General features: G+C 52.3%; 1 protein-coding gene across 1 annotated transcript; it reads left to right on the plus strand.

Annotated features, from left to right (window-relative positions):
• The first annotated feature begins 308 nt into the window (after positions 1 to 308).
• Positions 309 to 14,429, plus strand: Cln6 (CLN6 transmembrane ER protein). Its single transcript, XM_059266946.1, has 7 exons — positions 309 to 412; positions 6,509 to 6,623; positions 8,022 to 8,120; positions 8,867 to 9,055; positions 9,702 to 9,757; positions 11,216 to 11,338; positions 13,357 to 14,429. Exons 1-7 carry the CDS (start codon positions 321 to 323, stop codon positions 13,625 to 13,627), a joined length of 945 nt encoding a protein of 314 aa, XP_059122929.1. The 5' UTR covers positions 309 to 320; the 3' UTR covers positions 13,628 to 14,429.
• Positions 14,430 to 17,959: the final 3,530 nt, after the last annotated feature.

Genomic DNA, 17,959 nt, shown 5'->3' on the forward strand with positions numbered 1-17,959 from the left:
CCCTTTCTCCCTCCTCCCGCTTCCCCCTCCCTCCTCCAGCCCCTCCTCTTGCTTCCTCCTCCCTCTTTCCCCTCCCTCCTCCCGCTTCCCCCTCCCTCCTCCAGCCCCTCCTCTTGCTCCCTCCTCCCTCTTTCCTCTCCCTCCTCCCGCTTCCCCCTCCCTCCTCCAGCCCCTCCTCTTGCTCCCTCCTCCCTCTTTCCCCTCCCTCCTCCCGCTTCCCCCTCCCTCCTCCAGCTCCTCCCCGCCCCGGGGCCCCGCGCTCGCCTCTGGCCCGGCCTTCTCCGCGCCACCTGCGCAGTCGTCTCTGCTCCAGGAAGGCGATGCCGAGCCGGGTGGCCATGGAGGCGGCGGCGCGGAGGCGGCAGCTCCCGGGAGCGGCGGGCGGCCCCGGCGGCGCGTTCGTGCAGGCCAGGTGCGGGCGGAGCGGGGACGGGAAGGCCGTGCGGGGCCCCAGAGTTTGAGAGACCTCGCCGGGGTCGGGGGAACCGCAGGGGCCGGCTGCTCGGAGGTCACCCCGGCCAGCTCTGCTGAGTCCCCGCGCCTCTTGCAAGTTTGCGGAAGCCTCCTGCTCTGGGCAGAACTGTGACTCAGGAGGCTCGGGGGCCCAGGAAAGTGAGCCGGTAACCGGGGACAGCGGGAAGTGGCACGCTCCCATTCTGAATGAGGGGGAGATGTTTGGGGTTTAGCCGGCTGGGCGGGGCAGAGCCAGAGGCACAAAACCCGCCCTTTGCTGTTTCCCTCCAGTCTGCCTCTGTCCGCTTTACCGGCACTGACCATAAGCATGCCTGGCGTGTCACCCGTGTTGATTAAACGTCTGTCGTGCGTGTACCTAGCACTGTACCAGGTGGGAAACAGGAAAGTCGGAGCCCACTCAGGTGACAGCTAATCCTGGAGGGCTTTCTGGAGGAGTTGAGCAGTACGGGACTTTGCAGAGGACACTTAAGGCTTGTTAGGCCGGGCATGGTGGCCATGTCTTTAATCCCAGCGCTCAGGAGGTAGAGGCAGGTTTCTAGGGGAATGTAGTTTAGTCGGTAGTGTCTGCATAGTATGCAGGAAGCCCTGGGTTCAATCCCCGGCACCGCAGAAACTGGTTATGGTAGCGGGTGGAAGAATGTGAGGAAAGGCAAGGAATATATTGGTGTGGACAAGTCACAGCTGTAAGAGAAAATGACAGGGGGCTGGACTGACTTGAAGTGCCCTAAATGCCCTAGAGTGTAAGTTTGAGGAGGTAGGTGCTCTGGATGGGAACAGTCCTGAAAGGAAGTTGCTCACTTCTTGAGCAATAGGCCCTTACTTTCCTCATCCTAAATGACCTGTTAAAAATGTATACACCAGTGGTGGCGCACGCCTTTAATGCCAGCAGCACTCGGGAGGCAGAGGCAGGCGGATGGATCTCTGTGAGTTCGAGGCCAGCCTGGTCTACAGAGTGAGATCCAGGAAAGGCGCAAAGCTACACAGAGAAACCCTGCCTGGGGGTGGGGAGATGTATACCCCCCTGTCCCATAGGTACCAAAGAGCCATGGAAGAGTTTTGAGCACTAGTGTGCTCCATGTGAATTTTAGGAAGTTCCTGGTGTGCTCTGGGATGGTGGGAGAAGTTTGGGGGGGCTGGGTTGAGGTTAGCTCTTGCATTGTTCCCGAAGAATGTGTGGACTGTTTGCTTTTTGACTTGGAAGCCGGTTTTCTGAGCACGTGCAGTTCTGTGCCTGGTAATAGTTCCATGGCTTGGTAACACCGTAGCCATCTTAATTTGTATATGTGCTCAATCATGTCTGCACTGGACAGATTTGTTTGTAGACACATGATTGAACATCATGTCACTGTACGGTCCATTTGCTTTTTTAAAATATTACTTCATCATCTCCATTGATAAGGAAATAGATCCAGAGCAGGCTAAGGAGCCTGATCAGATTGAGGCTCAGACTGTTTTACCGATCAGAAACATCCCACAACTTCAGCAGGCATTTAGTAAGCACCTCTAGTATGCCCCGTGCTGCCCACGGTACTAAGGAGGTCAACATTATCTTCCACATTGGGGGCTGTCACAGGTGTTTTCTACATGTTATCTCTGGATTAAGTCTAAACATTGGAAGTCAGTATACAATGTTTACAATATTGAAGCTGTCTCTCGTTTTCTGTTTTGAGACAGGGTAGCTCTGGTTGTCCTGAAACTTGCTCTGTAGACCAGGCTGGCCTCGAACTCACAGAGATCCACCTGTCACTGCTTCCCAAGTGCTGGAGTAAAGGTGTGCGCCACCACCGCTTGCTCTTGGTTATCTTTTTTTTTTTCTCCTTGTTCTTGTTCGTCTGCATTTCCTCATTTTTCATTCAAGTGTCTCTTTATGTCTGGTATTTCCTCGTCCTTCATAAAGAGCCCAGAGTCAGTCTCTTTCTATCCCCATTCACACTTCCTTTACTTCTCAGACAAGCCCTTTTCTTCCCTGCCATCCAGGGTTGCAGAAGCCGCTGGGCCGACTGGCTTCCCAGATGTCACGGTGTCAGTTTCCCCATGTGGCAGACTGGGGAAGCTGTGGAGGGGCAGGAGCAAAGACAGGCGCCTCAGGTTACCCAGCATTGTGCTCTCACTGCACGCACTCCTCAGTTCTGCCCGCGATTGCTCCCCATGGGGACCCAGGACCAGCATGGCCTGTGGGGCTCAGCCTGGGAAGTCTGGAATCAGGAACTTGGGACAGACTTGAGATCACTCATCCTCAGGACCATGTTGAGGGGAGACATCCTTACCCTGTGTGATCTGCCTTCACAGTCAGCCCCAACAAAAGAAATTAGATATTGGTCAGTCTTTTGTTTATTTATTGTTGGTAAAGGAAGGCTTTTACTGGGGTGAGGAAAAGCACTCACACACAACACACACACACACACACACACACACACACACACACACACACACACACGGGGGGGGGGGGTGGACAGAGAGAGGAGAGAGACCTTGAGACCTTGCAAAGCAGAGCCTGGATTCTGGAAATCCCTGTGTTATCAGCCTTGATCCCCAAGCTGTTATTTTCCCTGTTGCTACCTGTTTTCCCACCTGCCCTACTAAGCTAGGCTGGACTCATGTCGGGGTTCCCATGATGGAAGTGCTTCCTGGGGTAGAGGAAGAAATTGTTACTGAGCCTCTAGTGTGAGCCAGTAGATTCTAGAGGCATGCACCTTGTACCTCCCTCCCCGATGGGCTTCCCAAACCCCTTTATTTCTTTAGACTAAACATCACAGCTCTGTCTGAGTTGGAGATTTCAGAATGAACCACTGAGGACACTGGCCTCCTCCCTCCTAATCCTTCCTCACTGCTTGTTGGAGGAGAACAGGGACTCCATGGGGGCGCTGTCACCCAACTCTGAGCAGTCTGCATAGCTAGCTTGCATATCTGCCCTGTCTTAGGCCTGGCCAGCCCCTGGCGGTTTGGTTTGTCCCTCACAGGCCTGGGATTTCTTCAGTGCTTCCCCCTCCTCCCCCAGGCCTCTCCCTCCTGCTCACAGGCAGCTTTTCTTCCTGGTTGAAAGTGCCCATCCCTGCCTTAAAGCTCCCTTCCGTTCTGCAGGGATGTTCTGCATGTTGTTCCTGGCTACACTGATCTTTTTCTAGTTTGACCTCAAATGTCAGCTGGCTTATTACAGTAGCATAGTAATCAGTAATATACAGTAATCAGAATAGTAAGTGGTTAAGAGCACAAAGACCCTCGCTTGAGTTCTGTGCTAGCCAGAACTCCTGCATTTCCGTGTCAGTCAGTGTGAGCTCAGCAGCCCCAGCCAAAAGAAGGTGCCAGTTCATATGGTCTGAGGCAGCCTGCCATGTGACACATGAACACTCTGCGTGCACGTGCACACACACACACACACACACACACACACACACCCTTTCTTTGAGGCCCTTTCTTTTTCTCTTGGCTGTCTCTGGAGGATGGAACCTTGGTCACAGGCAGCCTTGGGGCTTGCATCCTAGAGAGCCAGCTTCGGAAGGAGCTCATCCCCAAGTTGCCAAGCCCTCCCTGTGGCTAATGAAACACTACCTTTTGGGAAGAAGTGAGAGTCGGGAAACAGGTGGTAAAAGTCGTAGTCACAGCAGCTCCTTACTACGTGGGTGACGTGACTGAACGCTGACCTGAACGCTGACCTGAGCCTGGGCAGGCATCTTCATCTGAGAGCAGTGGGGGACAGCTCCTGCCTCTGATGCCTGGGGTCAGCTGAGATGGTACGGGTAAAGCTGTAGCATCATGCATAGTTGGTGATCAGTGTGTGGCGGGGGAGCACTGAGTTGGGGACAGGAAGGCTGTGTTGACTTGGGGAATGCCTACTCTACCTGCCTTGCCTTCTACAGGACCACAGATCCCTAAGGGCCTGACTCTCTGGCCCCGGGTGGCTTGATCTGTCCATTCATCTTTGGGATTAGCATCAGCTAATTAGCTGAGGATCCCAGCAAATTATGGAAGTCAGCATGTGACAGAGGGCCGCCTTCCTGGTGCTGCTCAGCTCATGTGTCCCCATAGGGGAGGGATACGGAACACGGGCCGTGGTGATGGTTTTAAGTCAGCCTGAGCCAGGGACAAGAGCTGACAACTCTGGAGGCCAGGGACCCGTGTCTGGTTTGGCCACATTTACAAGATGAGGCTCTGCCCATCATCTTAGGAGTTAGTACTGTCTTGTCTCTGGGTGGTAAGCATGCTGTAGGAGGATCAGATTCTAATGAGGAGGTTGGAGAGTTGGGGGAACCTTAATGCTGCTGATAGGGCTCTGTGAGTTAAGGCAACCACTAAGCCTGAAGACCTGAGTTTGATCCCAGGACCCACCTGATGGAAAAGACAGCAGCCTTGAACACAGTCTTTTAACCTCCACATGCATGTGCGCATGCTCACACACTCAAATAAATAACTCTTTTCTTTCTTTCTTTCTTTCTTTTTTTTTTTTTTTTTTTTTGTGATAGGATTTCTCCGTGTAGCCCTGGCTGTCCTGGAACTCACTCTGTTGACCAGGCTGGCCTCTGCTCCCCCACCCCCACTGCCCTCCTGCCCCGCTCCCCGACCCTGGGATTTGAGGTATATACCACCACCACTAGGCTATTTAATTTTTTAAAAAGTCTCCCCTCCTGAGGGCTTAGATGGAAGAACACAACCCCAGGCCCACGCTGCCATGACTGGCCTGAGATCGTGAGGAAATGCTTGCTCCCTGTAGGACTAGTGTGGGCTGGGAAAAGCTTTCTCAGAGAAGCCCTCACATAGGAAGTAGCAATGCCCTTGAACTTCAGAGCACCTGTGAACAGCAGGGAACCAACTGCTTTGTGAGAGGGACTTTGTGCTTCCGTGGTACGTTTCTTACACCACTATGGTCCTGCTGGCTTTCTTCTCAGGCTCTGATGTGGACTGGTAAGGAATGTAATATTCCAGCGGCCCAGGGCACCTCCACATAGTTGAGGAGCCAAGGTGGAGGGAGGCTCTGCTCCCACCCCCAGTCCCTGCTAGAGAACCATGATTGTTCCCAGGAACCAATTACCATGGACACACTGTGGGATAGAGATTTAAAAAAAAAAAAAAAAAAAAAAAAAAAACAAAAACTGAACCAGCTGTGGTGGCGCACACCTTTAATCCCATCACTCAGGAGGCAGAGGCAGGCAGATCCCTGAATTTGAGGCTAGCCTGGTCTACGTAGCAAGTTCTAGGACAGCCAGGGCTACACAGGGAAACCCTGAGTTGAAACAACATAAATAAATAAACTCTGAGGCCTAATCATTTAGATTCTAGTCCTGGGGCAAGAAACGTAGTCTGTCGGACCCCCCCCCCCCCAATTATAAAACGAAGGCAACATTCAGGTCTCAGCGAGTTTCCGTGAGGACTAAAGGAATCAAGTGAGTGACAGGGGTGTAGCTCAGTGGTGGAACACAGGCCCTGGGTTCCCTCCCCAGCATCATCATTCACACACAGATTAATCAACTAGGAACTGGCAAGATGGCTCAGTGGTTTGAAGTGTGTTCTGCAATTGCAGAAGACCAGAGTTCAGTTCCCAGCACCCATGTCCGGCAGCTCACAACCACCTGTCACTCCAAGAGATCTGGCCATCTCAAGGCCCCTGCACTCATGTGCACGTACAGAGTTGCATATTCATGTCTTTTAATTAATTCATAACAAATAAAGAAGTGAGCTCACACAAGCAGATAGCACCCCACGGTGCCTGGGGGGACAGTGGGTGCTTCGTGAAGGTTGTCTGCCTCTCTCCATCATCATGTTTGGCAGTTTTCATTCATCTTTCCTGTTTGGCCTTGTTTTATTTCCCCATCATTTTATAATGGAAGCTTGATGTGACTTCACCCGTGGGTCAGTTTCTTCCTGAGTCACAGGGTAGTTAGGACAACTGAAATCCACTGTCCTTTTGACTAGACTCCGGGTTTCCTTTCCCTAGATAACATGCATGTCCTGCCTTCGCGTGCCTGGACCTCTTTGTCTTTCTCTTGGGTTGATGGCGAAGCGGGGAGAGAGGGCTGACTCTCGTCTTGTTCCTTGCCAGGCATGGCTCCGTGAAGGCTGAGGAGACAGAGCGCACAGCTCCCTTCCACTTGGACCTCTGGTTCTACTTCACACTGCAGAACTGGGTTCTGGACTTCGGCCGGCCCATTGCCATGGTAAGTGTGAGGCTGAGTCCTGCCAGCATTGAGGGGACTTTCTGTGATCTCAGTTTGCCGAGTGACCTTACAGGCATCACTTCTTAGGGGGAATCTAGAGGCTCTTGCATTCTGTAGCCCTGTGACTGGCCAATCATGCCAGTAAGAGAGCCTGGGTGGGTCCTAATAGTCATCCCATGAGGCAGAGCATAGCTGATGTCCTCTCTCACTACCTTGGGACAGATAGTACTCTCCTCTGGAGAAGCCCATCAGCTGCATTTGCATACTGTGAGTGACCAAACTAAAGTCACTTCCAAGTAGTGACAGTAACATGTAGAAGTTTCAAAATAGGGAGTTGCTAGACTTTGCTGAGGCTCAGACACACCCTCCACGCCTGTCTCTGTTTATGTAACATATATAGAAATTCCTTTTTTTTTCCCTAACCAAACGAAGATTTTGTCTTATACCTTATATTCTGCACCTTGATTGTTTTACATTAGAATGTATCTCTGTAGCAGTGGTTCTCAACCTGTGGATTGTGACCCCTTTGGCAAACTTCTATCTCCAAAAATATTTACATTACAATTCATAACAGCAAGATTACAGTTATGAAGTAGCAATGAAACTAATTTTATGGTTGGGGTGACCACGACATGAGGAGCTGTAGTAAAGGGCATTAGGAAGGCTAAGAACCACCGCTCTATAGCAATACATGCAAATTGCCGTTTCTATTAATGGCAACTTAGCCTCCCATAGTAAACATGTATTATCATGGCCTGTCAGAGCTCCATGGTAAGACCCTGTCACAAGACAAAAGAAACCTAAGTGCCGAGCACTTCCAGCAAAGTGGCAGGCTACAGTTACCACAGCCTTCCTCCATACCAGATACAGACTGAGAAGGAAATCCGGGAGACAGCCCCGTTCCATCCCACAGAAGCCTGAAAAATAAAACAAAATGCCTTGAAACAAACCTAATCAAGGAAGTAAAGACCACACCATGAAAAGTTCAGAAGGCCCATTCTGCTCTCCCTATTCAGCAGAATAAAAAGATGTAAATATGATAGAATATTTTTGGTTTAAAAAAAGGTTAAAGGAGAAAGGACCTTTTTCAAATTAGTAAAGATTTTAGATTGTAAATGTGTTTTGTCATAAGATAAAAGATTAAATAAAATATAAAACAGTAAAAAAATACTATTCTGTAGAGTACTGTCATGTAGAGGGCCTAAGACATTCCCGGGATATCTGTGTATCAAATATGACTAGGAACAGTCCATTTACTCTCTACAGGACTCAGTTTCTCTCTCTGGCAGTCCTTTTGGCCTAGGGCTTCCAAGAGAACACAGGAGGAGCTCAGTGTCTGAGGGGGCTGGTGTCCAGTGGCCTGCAGGCCTTCCTGTGAGCGCATGCCCTCTTTCCTAGTTGGTGTTCCCACTCCAGTGGTTCCCTCTCAACAAGCCGAGTGTCGGGGACTACTTCCACATGGCCTACAATGTCATCACGCCCTTCCTTCTGCTCAAGGTACAGACTGGCCTGTCTCCCTCCCATCCTCTCTGGTAACAGAGGCGCGCATACACACACACACACACACACACACACACACACATTCACTCTCTCTGTCTCTCCATGAGCTGGTTCAGTGGGTCAGGGTGCAGACTGCCAAGCCTGACAGCCTAAATTTTATCCCCACATGATAAGAAACGACTTGCACAAATTATCCTCTGACCTTTACATGTCTACCTACATACATACACTCACTCACACAATAAATAAATGGTAAGTGTTTCTTCAAAAATTAAAAATGAAAGACATTTCAAATCTCTAAAAGTAGGAGAAGCATCACTTCAGAACTGTGGTTTTAGAACACCCACCCCCATTTTGGACTCCTTGACATTTTCTTTCTGTTTACTGGGGACCTGTCACTCAAGAAGCAGACCCCTGCAGCATGCTGGCCCACCCAGAGCACACATGGGACACCCTGGGGTAGTGGAAGGGTCTGGCCTGGTCAGGACTCCTGCCTTGAAGGTCTGGTATCACACTGCCCCCATCCCCCACCCTCACCTGATCTTCCTGAAGAAGAAGGGTGTCCTTCAGCAGACCCTGCTGGACTTACACCGTGCCGTGGTCTGGAGCTAGGCTGTCCTACTAAGGAACCCATAGCCCCCAGAGGGACTTTCTATCCCACTTTTCTGGGGGAAGGGAGGCAGAGGTTTTCACACATTGTGATGGAGTCTGGGACATGCCGTGGACCTCATTCTGAACCTCAGCTCATCGAGAGGTCCCCCCGCACGCTGCCGCGGTCTATAATCTACGTCAGTATCATCACCTTCATCATGGGAGCCAGCATCCACCTGGTGGGCGACTCCGTCAACCACCGCCTGCTCTTCAGTGGGTACCAGCACCACCTGTCCGTCAGAGAGAACCCCATCATCAAGAACCTCAAGCCAGAGACGCTGGTGAGGCTCTTCCCCCACCCACTCTCCCAAGGCTGCCCTACTGGGTGTCTGTACTTGGAGACTAAAAAGGCTCCCCAGCCAGTCATGTCTCATGTAGCCCAGGCTGACCACAAATTCTGTAAGTAGCCAAGGATGACCTTGAACTCCTGATCCTCCTGCCTCTGCCTCCTGGAGTGCTGGAATTATAAGCATGTAGCTAAGTGAGGGCATTGTTGCCTACCCAAATCAGTATGCTCCTAGATTGTAAAGGGACACAGTATCTGTCTGAATGTGGGGCGCATGTCTGAAACCCCAGCACTCAGGAGGGAAAGAGAAGAGGATTGCTACAAGTTCAAGACCAGCCTGGTTTATATAGTGGTTCAAGACCAGCCTGGTTTATATAGTGGTTCAAGACCAGCCTGGTTTATATAGTGGTTCAAGACCAGCCTGGTTTATATAGTGGTTCAAGACCAGCCTGGTTTATATAGTGGTTCAAGACCAGCCTGGTTTATGTAGTGAGACTATCAGAAAAAACCAACAAAACCCTGGTACAGTGGCTGGCTCCCCGTGCCCCTCTGGTACCCTAGGGAGGGAATGAGACTGGTGTGCGGGAGGTGTTGTTTCAGGTCCCAGCCCCTCTCACTCTGCCACCTCTGTGCCTCCTCAGATCGACTCCTTTGAGCTGCTCTACTACTATGACGAGTACCTGGGCCACTCCATGTGGTGAGTGAGGGGCTGACTGCTCTATGTTCCGACACTGAACAAGGCTCCCTGGACCCCAGGTCTCTAAGAATCAAATGGAGCATCTGGAATGGAATTCTCTTCTCAGCGAAGGCGCTGTGGGGGACCCCTGGTCAGCGTGCCAGGGAGACCCAGTTGCTTTCGGTTGGCCTCCTCCCTACCTGAAGTTCCCAAGGTAGCCACTAGAGGGCAGCAAGCAGGTGTTTGTCCACCTTAGGCATGTTTGAGCCTGGGGCTGGGGAGGGAGGGAGGGAGGGCTGTAGTCCTGATAAACAAACACATTAGAATCTAGTGGTGGGATGCGGGAGACAGATGGGGATGTAGGAAGTTGATAAGAACCAGTAGGGCCAGGTTTGGGTGGCACAATTTGTGTTCCCCATCTTGGAACTCCCCGGGGAATATCCCCACCCCCACCACTGCCGCCACTGCCACTTTGAGGAAAATCTCAGAAATGTGGGGTCAGTCAGAACCAGAGACTGAGAGCTCAAATACGGAGGCTTTCTCTGCCACCCCTCATCCTATACTGGATAAACTAAAGCCTGTGAGAAGAGAACACTCGTCAGCAGGGAGGTGAGGGGCTAGCCCTGCACCTAGGAGCCTCATGTGGACCGAGGCGCTTCCCTCCACACATGCCCCACACCGGTGTCTGTGGGTCTGTCTGAGGTTGTGGAGGTTGATCCTTCTGGTTCGGAGGGCAATAGGGGACCCCTGCACAGGCTCTTGCCAGCTCTTCCTGGAAGTTAGGAAAGAAGGAGGGAGGTGGAATAGGCCTGGGAATTCAGGAGAGGTTGGGGGAGTGGACTGAGTATCGGAGGGTGGGGGTGTCACGACAGAAAAGGGTTTGTGTACAAGAGTATGAGCGTGTGTGTGTGTGTGTGTGTGTGTACTGGAAGGACAAAGGAAGCCTGTGTGGGGAGGAGAGAAGCCGTACTTTTGGATGAGGTGGGGACTGTTGGCCAAGTGTGAATGAAGGGCTCCACCTCCCTCCTCGGGATCTCCCAGAACTATGTTCTCTCTGACTTCAGCCCTGCTGGGTACCCCCTTTCCAGGTTAGTGTGGTATTGGACCTGCTGGTGTCTAAGTCACATGGGCGAGACGGCCCCACATCCCCTAATGTGGAATGAAGGACAGGGTGGGCACCAGGTCCAGAGAGGGAATCCAGGCAGGGTGTGGTTGCCATGGCACCCACGCCCTTCACCTTAGTACTTAACACAAGGAACCCCGGGCCCTTCTTTGCGTGAGCCTCACCTTTTGGCTTCTGTTCCTCCCGCCTGGACTCCCAGGGCAGGAAAGGCTGAATGTAGAGGAGTGTGTCTGACCCATGCCAAGGGTTTTATAAACCAGGAGGTGACACCCTCCACGACAATGCAAGGGGCCAGTTGGAGAGATGATGGGGACACCCCCGGTCAGGCTTTTAAAGCTGTCGCCTCTCCGTCCCAGGTACATCCCCTTCTTCCTCATCCTCTTCATGTACTTCAGCGGCTGTTTTACCACCTCCAAGGCTGAGAGCCACATGCCAGGGCCAGCCCTGCTCCTGGTGGTGCCCAGTGGCCTGTACTACTGGTGAGTAGACATTGACATTTGGGGTAGGACAGAGGGCACAGGGACAGAATGAACCACCACAGTAAAATCCACACGTAAACAGTGCTGGGTGTGGTGACCCACTTCTATAATCCCAGCACTTGGGAGGTGGAGGCAGGAGGATCAGGAACCCCAAGTAAGCATTGGCTACATAATGAGTTTGAGGCCATGTTGGGCCACATGGATCCTGCCTCAAAGAGAGAGAAAGAAAAAAAAAAAATCACGTTTGACTACAGACCTGCAGTGTGACCCCAGGTAAGACTTGCTATCCCCAGGCCTCTGCTTCCTCCTGGGTAGAGCCTTGTAGTGGCTTCTCTGTTACCGTGATGCCCAGCTAAGTAGACAGAGAGAGGCGAGGCTGTCCTCTGTACCCTACCTCCCAGCACATCAGAGCTGCCTTGAGGCCAGGCGTCTACCTCAGTTTACCTCAATAATGGAAGTTATACCTGCCCGTCCCCCTCGCAGGAGATGTTGGGATCCAGTGGGGAGAGACGAGCACCAGGGTGACAAGATGACAAGGACCAAGGACAGACCAGGGAGACATTCTCAGCCTAGCCCTGCCTCTCCTGCTCCTTTGTTCTCCGGAGGTCCCTTTCCCTACTCTGGACTCCCCTTTCAGACCTCAGGCAGACCCTTATCTTCTTCCCATTGCTTCTTCGGAGGCTGCTCTTTCTCTCACACACACCCAGAGGACTGGGATTACAGGAAGGCATGATGGGGCCTCCTTGGATGGGAAGCCCCCTTCACATGAAGAAATCCCTTCCTCCCTGGGCCATCTCTAGCCACTTCCAGGACCTGTCCAGCCTGCAAGAGGGCCCACTAGGGCTAACCTGTGCTCTCGCGGAGGATGAGACTAGGGATAGTAGCATTTATACCAGGGAGAAAGAGGCTCGACCTGGGTGTGTTCATTGCCAGTCTTCTCTTGACATGTTAGTGCAACAGCGGTCGATTCACAACACACCATTCCCTGAACAATATGCTTTTCCAAGTGAGAGATGCAAACAGCCCCTGTCAGACACCTTGAGAGCTGGGGTTGTTTATGTGTCGTGTGTGTGCACCACCACCCCCCCCCCCCGTAAGAGAGGAAACAGCCTAGAAGTTGTCGTTCAAAGTAGTCCACATGCCATCCCCAAGGTCGCAGGCCAGGAGGCTGCGGAGCTGGAGTTCCTTAAGTGAATGGGGTGGGCCTCAGGACTTTGAGGCAGAGACCTAGATAACACTGCAGAAGCCTCCAAGTGCCTCTGGGTGCTCTGTACTCCAGGGTGCAGCATGTCAGTCAAGGAGATGACTGACAGTAGCCTCCGTGTATTGGGGTGGCATCCCCAAACTCAGACGCCTCCAGAAACCAAGCAGGTAGCAGAGTGTGGAACTGAGGCCATGCATCCACGTTCCCTGCGAAGAAGACTGCATCCTCTTCTTCTTCCAGAGCCAATGTCCGTCATGTGGGCGTGTCCTCATGTGAGAAATGCCACAAACCAAAGCCACATATCTTCTCATTCTCAGTATGTAGCCTTGGAATTCACTGTGTGGTAACCAGAGACCTTCTTGCCTCTGCCTCCTGGGTGCTGCGTAAACATCTGAGCCACCGCACCTAGCTGACTATTATATTTAGTAGTAGTAGTAGTATTACTACTATTAATTATTATTATTATTATTATTATTATTTCGAAACATGGTCTATGTAGCCCTGGCTGTCCTGGAACTATGTAGACCAGACTGGCCTCAAACTCATAAAGATCTTCCTGCCTCTGCCTCCTTAGTGCTAGGATTAAAGGCATGTGCCACCATGGCCTGCGATCCAGCTGAGTATTGTTAAACCACATAGTCATATGATGCCTCTGGGCTGTGGTTTAGATTGTCCTGGCACACTGGATCTTCTCACTAGCGGGGCCATTCTGATTGACTGGGAGGGCAGCCTAGTACTTGGTCCAGGGGGATAGCAGGCAGGATGGTGTTGCCATGGCACCCACTTCATCTCCACCCCTGTCCTCTTTCTCCAGGTACCTGGTCACCGAGGGGCAGATCTTCATGCTCTTCATCTTTACCTTCTTTGCCATGCTGGCCCTTGTCCTGCACCAGAAGCGCAGGCGCCTCTTCCTGGACAGCAATGGCCTCTTCCTCTTCTCTTCCTTCGCCCTCACCCTCTCACTGGTGGCTCTGTGGGTTGCTTGGCTGTGGAATGACCCTGTACTCAGAAAGAAGTACCCTGGTGTCATCTACGTCCCCGAGCCCTGGGCTTTCTACACGCTCCATGTCAGCAGTCAACACTGAGGCTCCCTGGGAGCAACAGGCCATGGGTATTTGTGCCTGGGTGCATCGTGGTAACGTGGGCTGTGTGTGCACTGTGCACAGATTTGCAGAGTTCATTGTTGAGAGACTCGACTGTTTGGGTCCAGGATTTTTGTTTGTTTTTTGCTTTGGACTTCAGATGGAATTTAGTTTGGGGATGTATATGAAGGCCAAGATCCTGGCCCTGCCCTACCCTGTATTTCACTACTATTAAGGGTGCCTAAGTAACACTCCTCTCAGGACTGGGCTGGCCTCACACAGAAATGTCTTCTGGTGGCCATGCAGGTGAGGGGTGGGTAGGGCAGAAACAGGAAACTATGCCACCCACCCAGAAGCTGGCTTGCCCTGAAGCTGCCTGCCCCTGGACCCAAGGTTTCTAGGTCACAACTTCTGTGCTTTGAACAGTGTATTTCCATCTGGGCTTCATTTGTTCTAGAGGGCCCTGTGGTCCCCAAGTAGCTCCATGGACGAGGGGTTACTGGTTCCTCTGGTGTAGCCTCAGCAAGGAAGAGTGGTTCTATCTGTTACTGCGTCCCCACCCTCAGCCTAGAGGGGTATCTTGTCCAGCCTAGGACCTCACTGACATGCTACTGAGAACCCAGTCTCCAGGGAGCCAGAGGCCCAGTTCCAGGTCACTATCAGCTGAACTCTGGAAACCCGGCCTGGGTTTTGAGCTACATGGAAGGTAGAGTTCTCAAGTCCTTGTTTTATAGATTCCCTGAGACCTGTTGTAACGGTCCAGGATGTTACAAATCTCTCTCAAGATTTTACATCTCAACCTGAATCTCTCGCCACCTGCCGGGTGCCTTTTTTCCCAGCACGGTGGCTCCTGCTTCTCCCCAGCCCCGCCTCCCAGGCTTAGGTACAGGTCTCCTTGGCACAAAGGCACCACCACCTCCTTTGGCAGCCAGCACTGGCTTGTGCTGTGAGCTTTGGGACACTCCTATGCATTCTTTTCTGTTGCTCTCGGAACAGTGGGCCCCAGATTTTCTCTTTTGTTGTGGTCTTTCTACAGGCTAGACCATGCTGAGTGCTGAGAGGTCTGAATAAAGGCTGGTGTGGTGCCCAGCCTGGCTGGGGGCTGTTTCTAGCTTTGGGAGTGTGGTGGGAGGCAGGAGGGAGTTCTGGACTAAGGGGGGGGAGACTGGCTGGTCTGGGGCCTAGGCTGTAGGGTAAGAGGCTTTCTCTTGGGGCAGGCCTAGAGGGCCCTCCCACTGCCCCCCCCCCCACCCCCAATCCGCCTACCACCTAGAGCAGTGGTTCTTAACCTGTGGGTTGCGACCTTCAGAAAACTCTTACTGCCGATGGTCTTAGAAACTGAGACTCTGCTCAGTCGCAACAGTATGAAGTAGCAACAAAAATAATTTTATGGTTGGGGTCCCTACAACATGAGGAACTGTATTAAAAGGTCACAGCGTTAGGAATGATGAGAACCACTGACTTAAGGACTCCTGGGGCTGTGGGCAAGAAGGATCTCTTCCCAGTCAGTACAGTGTCCTTAGAGGAACCTGGGCCACTGCAGGGGAATAGAGCATCTCAGACCTGTCGCTAGGGGTTCCCCTCCAGTCATCCCCTGTGCTGGGAGGCAGCGGGAAGCTATTTTGTAGGAGGCAGCCCTGAGCCTTGGGCAAGTTGACTGCGCTCTTGGTGGCCAGAGTTCTCAACCTGGCCACACCTCACCAGAGACATGGGGACCATGGCTCCATCCTTGCATCTGTCCCCTCAGCTGCCCAGCACATTCCTTGTCTGCCTCCAGGATGCTACCATTTCAGGACTATCATTATCAGGTCTAAACAGCTATCTCATAAGCAGGGACAGGCCTGATTTGTGGGGCCTGAAGACTTGGCATTTTGGGGAGCCCTTAGTAAGAAAACAGTGGGAATGTGGGCAGTGTGTAGGCCAGAGGACAACCTCAGGTGTCCTTTAGGGACACTATCCACCTTTTTTTTGAGACTGGGTCTTTTACTGGCCTGGAACTTGCCCATTAGGCTAGGTTCACTGGCCAGTGTGGGCTGCAGAAATCCAGTCTCCACCTCCCCAGGCCTAGACTGCAAATGTACCACCACACCTGACCTTTCTTATGTGGGTCCTGGGGTTAGAACTCAGGTCCTTGTGCTTGTAAGGCAAGTGCTTTACTGACTGAGCTGTTTCCCTGACCCTGAGGGAACATTTGAAAACATTTACCAAAGTGAGTATTTAGGAATAGGAAGTTCCTGGAGCCCTGGGCCACTGTGTGCCTCTTGGGCAGTTGACTAGGGATGTGGTCCTGGAAAGCTGTCTGGATGGCAGCCTGGCTTCATCTACCTGGATTTCTACCAGCAAGCTTCTAGCAAACTGGGTCCCAGAGTGAGTCAGGTTATGGGAGAAACCAGGAACTGGGGACGGACCCTGTAGGCCACTGTGATGTAGGCTCCTCTGGGGACCACCACTCCAGGCCCTGGCTGCCCAGTGTGGCCCTGGACTTCAGCTAGTTTCCTCTGGAAACAGCATCTTGACCCCCTTCTGGGTTGTACCTAGTGGGATCCATGAGACCCCAGTTTTTTGCCGCCCAGGTGCAAGTGTGCAGCCCATGTGGCTTTGGGAGGCAGCTGTCATGGTACCGTGAACATGATAGTGGAGAACAGCAGCTGTTCATCTGCTCGCTTCTGAGGGCGAGGTGTTGACAGGGTTGCATTCTCACAGGCTCTAGAGGATGCTTCTCTGCGTCTTCCAGCCTGTGGTGGGACTCAGGCTATCCTGGGTGTTCTGGGCTGTGGGCCCATTAGTCATGGCCCTCCCTGTGTAGTGTCTGAACCCCCTTCCTTGAGTTAGGACCTACCCTACTCACTTGGGATGACCTCATCTCAGTTACATCCACAGACCTGCTTCAGATTAAGTCCCTTGGCTCTAGGTGGACATGGATTCTGGGGACACTGGTTAGTCCAGGAGAGGCCTGAAACAAAAAGGCACATAGGATGGAGGTGAGGAGAGCAAAGTCAGGGCCTTCTTACCCTTCCACACTTTACCCAGCAGGCACACAGGAAGCCTGCCAAGTCTCACTCTCCTGGCCGGGGGAGGGCTAAGGACTGCCCTATCAGCTCCCACCTGTGTGAAAGGAAGGGGCCTTGGCTAAGAGCTTGGCTGAGGAACACAGCTCCATGAGAAAGTGTCAAGAGGAAGATCTTGCTCTCTGAATCCCTTTCAAGGGCAGGATATAGGGAGATAGGGCTGGGGTCAGGGACTGAGTCTTCCGTGGTACAGGCTGGCTTTGAACTCACTCAGTAGCCCAGGGTGGAACTGAACTTCTGATCCTCCTGCCTTTATTCTCTACTGGAGTTACAGGCATGTGTGTCTGATTCATACAGTGCTGTGGGTCAAACCCAGGGCTTGCATGCTTGAGACAGGGTGTTTCTAGCTTTGGAGCCTGTCCTGGCACTCGCTCTGTTGACCAGGCTGGCCTTGAACTCACAGAGATCCGCCTGCTACTGTCTCCCGAGTGCTGGGTTTAAAGGAGTGCGCCACCACTGCCCGGCTCCTACATAATCTTTCTAAGACGTTCCCGGAGGCTCTTCTGCTGCTCTGGTTGGCATCCTTGTGGACAAAGTAGACTGAGTGGGGAGGAGGTGCCACTTGCCTGAAGCCCCTTCCACGGGGAGGGGGCTTAGTCCAGGGTGGTAAAAAGAGGGAAGGGACCCAACAGAATTCGGTGATGCCCAAGGGAGGTGCCAGCCCCTAGCCAGGAGGGCCATGTTTCAAGAATAAAGTGAATAAATTCAGCCCCAAGTGGTACTGGAGCGGTTTTCTGTTCCTTTTGACATGAAGAGTCACATGCAGAGTACAGTGTAGCCTGGTGGGCACAGACCATGAGCCCATATGTAGTCCCAGCCTTGGAGCAGGTGCTTTAAACCAGCTGAAACAGCATGAGACATCCTCACCACCTACAAACAGGGAAGTGGGTGTGGCCGCAAATACCTGACGTTTACTTGGGAGGTGGAAGGAGGAGGAGCAAGAATTCCAAGCCATCCTCAATTGTACAGTGACTTTGAGGGCAGCCTGGGCCACGAGATCTGTCTCAAAACAGCAACACATGGCTGCTGGAGAGATAGATGACTCCCTGAGCGCCTGAATTTGCAGAGGACCTGAATTTGGTTCCCAGAATCTACCCGGAGTGGCTTACAACTGCCTGTAATTCCCGCTGCAGGGGCTCCGACTTCCTTTCCTGGCCTCTGTGGGCTCCTGTACTCATATGAACACACAGACATGCAAACATACACATAATTAAAAGTATATTTTAAAAAGTGCTTTTCTGTCTGGTGGCAGCCATCAGGTGAGTCA

Source organism: Peromyscus eremicus, chromosome 7 (assembly GCF_949786415.1).
Source record: "Peromyscus eremicus chromosome 7, PerEre_H2_v1, whole genome shotgun sequence".
NCBI lineage: Eukaryota > Metazoa > Chordata > Mammalia > Rodentia > Cricetidae > Peromyscus > Peromyscus eremicus.

Excerpts from the sequence above, each read along its gene's own strand:
- Cln6 (XM_059266946.1), top strand. The coding sequence starts at position 321 with ATGCCGAGCCGGGTGGCCATGGAGGCGGCGGCGCGGAGGCGGCAGCTC. Across the intron at positions 8,121-8,866 it reads CGCCCTTCCTTCTGCTCAAG|CTCATCGAGAGGTCCCCCCG; the intron begins GTACAGACTGGC and ends TCTGAACCTCAG. Across the intron at positions 9,056-9,701 it reads ACCTCAAGCCAGAGACGCTG|ATCGACTCCTTTGAGCTGCT; the intron begins GTGAGGCTCTTC and ends GTGCCTCCTCAG.